The sequence below is a fragment of the Micromesistius poutassou genome (assembly GCF_964030765.1).
Source record: "Micromesistius poutassou genome assembly, chromosome: 17".
NCBI classification, from domain to species: domain Eukaryota; kingdom Metazoa; phylum Chordata; class Actinopteri; order Gadiformes; family Gadidae; genus Micromesistius; species Micromesistius poutassou.
Window position 1 is genome coordinate 4,609,259 of NC_140287.1, and position 5,388 is coordinate 4,614,646.

The following is a 5,388-nucleotide window of genomic DNA, read 5'->3' on the forward strand; positions in this document are numbered from 1 at the left end:
TCTCTCTCTCTCTCTCTCTCTCTCTCTCTCTCTCTCTCTCTCTCTCTCTATCTCTGTCTCTCTGCCACTGTCTCTGTCTTTCTGAGCAGCACACACACGTCGAGCGACAGTCAAACCAGTACGACGGAACGGAGGCCGGTGCGTTCTGAGGAAGGCGTGCGCCGAACAGACATCGGGAGGACACGTCTGAAGTTCGTCAGGCGTCGGCGCGACGCTCTGAGGCTCTCCGACACGTGAGGCTCAGAGGTGGTTCCGGCCGCGTGGCGCACAGTGTTGAGTGCGTATCGCAATAGTGAGGAGTACAGCGTAAATCGTAAAAGATACAAGTGTTGACACGACGACGTGCGCTTGACGACGTGCGCACACACACAAACAAACACACACACACACACACACACACACACACAACACGCACACACGAAAGGAGTGGTGGAAGAATCCCAACTAGTGCATGGAACCCTCAACTAAACCTGATGAACTTCTGCAAGTACAAGAAGCTAACAGAACCGGTTTCTGCTCCTTCTGAGCCAGCCTCCTCCTCCCCCCCTCCTCCCCCCTCCTCCTCCTCTCCTCCCCCCCCTCCTCCTCCTCTCCTCCCCCTCCTTCTCCTCCCCTCCTCCTCCCCTCCTTCTCCTCCCCCCCTCCTCCTCCCCTCCTCCCCCCCCCTCCTCCTCCTACCCTCCTCCTCCACCCTCCTCCTCCTCCTCCCCCTCCTTCTCCTCCCCCCCTCCTCCTCCTCCCCCCTCCTCCTCCTCCCCCCCCTCCCTCTCCTCCTCCTCCTCCTCGCCGCTGTATCCAACAGGTCTGCGTGTGCGCCGATGCGTCCGCTCGCGGCTCAACTCACCCCTTGCAGCATTTCGGTGAGCTCTCGTCTGCGGTTGCGACATTTCGCTGCGGCCAACTTATTCCTCTCGCGGCGAACCCTCCGCTTCTCCTCCTCCTCCGGGGTGAGCTGAGGACACGCACAGCAAACTAGTTCAGGATGTTTCACACACACACAAACACACACTCTCTGAACCCTGTAGTGTTTATCACTCACGATGTACAAATGCTTTGGATAATACACCCGTGGCGTTATGGAATTACCTTAATGATACACTGATGACTCCACAGGACAAAAGCCCAGTTGTTGGGGCTCTGACATAACAAATACCTCCATGAACTATGTGGCTATAGCCGGCGTTGGTTACGGCACACGGTATAGGGGGAACGACGAGAGTCAGAGAGCAAAGTGAGGGCAACTCCAGTGAGGACTGCAGCGGTAAGAATCCCCCACTTGCTATAAGCAGATCAACACGAGGGGACGCACTTGAAGATGCGATTTGCTTAGCGGGAAACTTGTTTTTAATTCACCATCGTTGCATCTCTCTCTCTCTGTCTTTCTCTCTCTATCTCTCTGTGTGTCTCTCTGAGTGTGCATATCTGTGTCTCTCTCTGTCTCTCTCTCTCTGTCTCTCTGTCTCTCTCTTGTCTCTCGCTCACCTGCTCGTCCCTCTTGCGGCGCCCGCGGGTGTCTCCGATGGAGCGTATGACCCCGGGCCGTGCCAGCGGGTTGTGGTGGCCCAGCAGGCCGGGCCCGTTGGTCAGGTGGTTGCTGTAGGGGTGGGAGCGGGAGTACGGGTTGGACATGGAGGTGATGACGGTGGGCTGGACCATCCACTGGAGGTCCTGGCTGGTCGTTATGGCATTGATGGTTGGTATGAAGGCACTGTTGGAGCCGGGCATGTCGGCCCTGTACTTCTGCAGAAGGGAGATGGAGAGGGAGAGAGAGAGAGAGATGATAGATGTTAGATGTTAGATGCGACATGCGAGCCATTGGTGTGATATCGACGCATGTTTAGGTGCGCTTAATCCTGTGAGCATTGTAGCGTTCTTCATCTAACACCCCCCACCCACTCCATCTCATGCTATACTACTACTCCTTGACAGCTCAATCGCCAACACACACACACACACACACACACACACACACACAACTAAGAGCCACCCACCCCGATCAAATTCATACCATCTTCAGCATTTGAGTCACTTAATTAGTAATGATCCAGCCCACGTATGAGCAAAAACACCCGAGTTTCACACATTTAATCCCTGGAGTGGAACATGGTGACACGCGCCGGGAAAAGCCCCCCCTGCCGGACCCGCTATTGCATGTTCTCCACTACGCTATCGGTGCACACCGAAAACCCCACTGAGCTACACGGAAAGGAAATGAGCGAGGAACAAATTATTCATAGTAAAGGTAAACAGATTATTCACGGTGGACGTCAACGACAAATGACTGATTAGAGTTGTGGTGATAAGGCAAGCTGCTTGGAGATGAACTCGCACCGATCGTCCGTATATGGAATTACCAAAAGTGCGCTGCTCTCCGGAGCCGTTCTCTGATGGGTAAACAACATGAGAGGCGGGGGATCGGGCTTGTATTGTGCAATCATCGCCGCGTCAATCGGTCAGCGTTACATCCTGTATGAGACGTGTCGTGTTGCCAAGTATCTATATAATGGGCCTGCGAGATTTTCGCACGCACCTCCTTTTCCACGCACTTATCGGTTTTCTGATTTACGTCCCACCATCTTCCCACTAGTCCCACATTGTTTTCCCAGTGAGTCACCAGCAGATTTTGTTAGCCACGTGCATACAACGGGCAAGTTCCAGTAAAGCGGGAAGCAGCCTGGAATCTAGAGACGGGGGGGAGGGGCGGGGGGGAGGGGGGTGGGGGGGAGGAGGAGACGGGGGTGGGGTTGCGTGTGCGCGCCAGCGTGGAAGTTTATTGCGCGTGTGTGTGTGTGTGTGTGTGTGTGTGTGTGTGTGTGTGTGTGTGTGTGTGTGTGTGTGTGTGTGTGTGTGTGTGGTGGGGAAAAAAAACATTCCAAAAGTTCGGCAAGATGAAAGGCAATTATCTTTATGTACCTCAAGAGAACACAATAGTCTAATGGGAACCGGCGAGGCAAAACTTTAAGGTGACGTCACGTCTCTATCAAGGATGGCTTTACCGTCAGGGCTTATTATTGGGCTGGAGATTTCCAGAGAAGCCGCTGCGCAATAACGTGCAACAGTGCCAGCACTTGTTAATTTCCCGGATTCCCAGCCTACCCTATGATTTACAAACGGGCACTAGCAGTAGAAACAGATGCGGGCCAACACGATGTGCGTTGGTCCGAAACAAGTTTCGCTGAGCTGACTTACCCCGTTTCCCCCACTGGTAGCCTACATTTTGTCATTCCCCGGAGTGTTTTGTTGTTAGGTAAATTCACAGGGCACTGCGATTCAACTGTTGTTTCAAGGTGCGACATGTTTCAGCCTCTATGGAGGCCTAACCTCGTATTTGAACCTCGCAATGCGAATAAAGACGTCAAATCCCGCCGTCGCGCAACCCAGACAGGGCTTTGACACAGGCGTACAATGGTATGGTTCAACTCATACATTTTGTGCGCGTTGGTGCTCATCTTCGATGCGAAGCCCTAAATGGTCATTCAACTGTTGTAGTTTGTTATGAATTGATTGTTTTGTATTATTCTTGTTTCGTATTTAGTTGTGCGTAAAACGCTCTAAAAAGGGGGAATACATGCGCACCGAGCTTTGGCTCTCTGACGGTGGACAGAGAACACGAGAATCGGTCCAATAAAACTGAATTAATAACGAGCTGTCACTCAAATCAAGCAGCAGTTGACCAAGCCTTGTGTTCGAGCGAGCCTACAGCTAGAACAATTCACCCCATCCACAGTGCACTGCATATCTAATGCGCAATGTCACCGATCGGTGTGTCCCAACATGTCAAGGCTTAGTTTGCTTTTCGTTTCGAAGCGCAGATCTTGGACTATGACCAAAAAAAAAAGAAGTCATCCAGTCATCCTAATCCAAACTACGACCATTCGCGAACCGAAAGCAGTGCGTAAAGGCGATTTATTATGAACGCATCAGTCCAGTCACTGATCCAACGGATCAGTGCGTTCGTCCACGTTGATCAAGATACACGGTTTTGGCACAAATATTATGCACATAGAAACGTGTGTGTGCATATGAGTATTCTGGTCAAATGTTTATAGACAACAGCCTACATTAATACAGTTGTCATGTTTATTTTCCTTATCATGTTTTGGTGCGCTGTGATGCGTGGTTGCGAGCCATACCTGGTAGTTGGAGGTAGAGACCGGACTCCCGATCGTGCTGCTGCCGCTGGTGAACGACTCTGGCTGGGCCGGAGAGGTGCTGCTGCTGCCGCGGGACGAGGTGTCGTAGTTCCCGGAGTAGTCCTGGTACATGATCCAGGAGAGGGAGGAAGACTTCAGTAGACGACTGCGGGGAGCTCTGAAGCCTTGGAACAAATCTCGACGGTGGGAGGCAAGCAGTGAAATCCTTTTGCTTCAAGACGTTATCTCGAATATCCAGAAGAGTGGTGGAAAACTCTTGAGTGCATTTATGTTCCTCTAAATTAATTGAAAGCGAATTACTTTTACGCCCTAGTAATAATAGACTAATAGCATTGGCATCGCACGTAATTGCGATTTTTCTTTTTAAGACTTGACTATGTCTGTTCTTAAGTCATAAGTCCACTACAAAAGTGTGAAAGACGTGTTGCCTGTGATGTGCGCAAACTTCTAAGTAAAGTAGGCCAGCACACCTCAAGCAACGACGCGCCTTCAGGTGAACCTGAAATGGGATGTGACTCACGCAGGTGGAGAGTCGTTTAAAAAGCTCGACTAGGTATAATTTCCCTCGCCTTTTTTCTCTATTACCTTATCGCTGTTATCTGCCGTGCACGGAACAGATCTAACTTTTTTTCTTTCTTTCCTCCTTTCCACACTTCCTAAAGATGACTCACTTCAATGGCACTATGTACAAGCGCGACCGCTTTTCAACGCCAACGAAACTGTACACGTCACAATCTGGGCGTCGCCACTGCAACCAGGGAGGGGTCACGTTGTCCAGGCGCCGCGTCGGGAGATGCAAATCCTGGAATTAGCCTAATGTTTGACAAAAATACGCAAGAGACCCATCCAAGGAAATATTTCAAATACAATAAAACAGCATAACTCTATGTCTGGAACGCCCACGCTGGTATTTCGGTTTATGTTTCCTTTGCGTCCATCGTTTTCTTGTTTTGGTACAGCCCATTGACGCATGCTTCCTAAAATGGGCAGTTGCGTCAGAGAACGCAAGCGGGTTTCCTTGGTAAAAAGGAGCGTCAGACACTGGAGGGATTCCCTCCCCTTGCCAGTGTTGCCAGATTGGTCCAGAGTTCCGTTCAATCTGTCAACCCGGGATGCAGGTGGAATGGCGGCGGTTCAGCCAGGGAAATCTGCCCCAATCTGGCAACACTGCCCATTGCTCACCGTACTTTGGACACAGTTAAAATCCACTTGCTGTTCTTCTGCCCCGTGCAGA

General features: G+C 51.2%; 1 protein-coding gene across 2 annotated transcripts in view; it reads right to left on the reverse strand.

The window, feature by feature from the left end:
- The window catches only part of fosl2 (FOS like 2, AP-1 transcription factor subunit), a 9,967-nt gene extending 5,160 nt beyond the window's left edge, over positions 1 to 4,807 (reverse strand). The window contains exons 1-3 of one of the 2 annotated variants that reach the window (XM_084482304.1): positions 4,134 to 4,807; positions 1,483 to 1,740; positions 845 to 952 (exon numbers count right to left, since the gene is read on the reverse strand). In XM_084482304.1, the coding sequence (XP_084338430.1) occupies positions 845 to 952; positions 1,483 to 1,740; positions 4,134 to 4,265 (498 nt within the window). In that variant the 5' untranslated portion in view covers positions 4,266 to 4,807. The other variant, XM_084482305.1, reaches the window with a different exon arrangement.
- Positions 4,808 to 5,388: the final 581 nt, after the last annotated feature.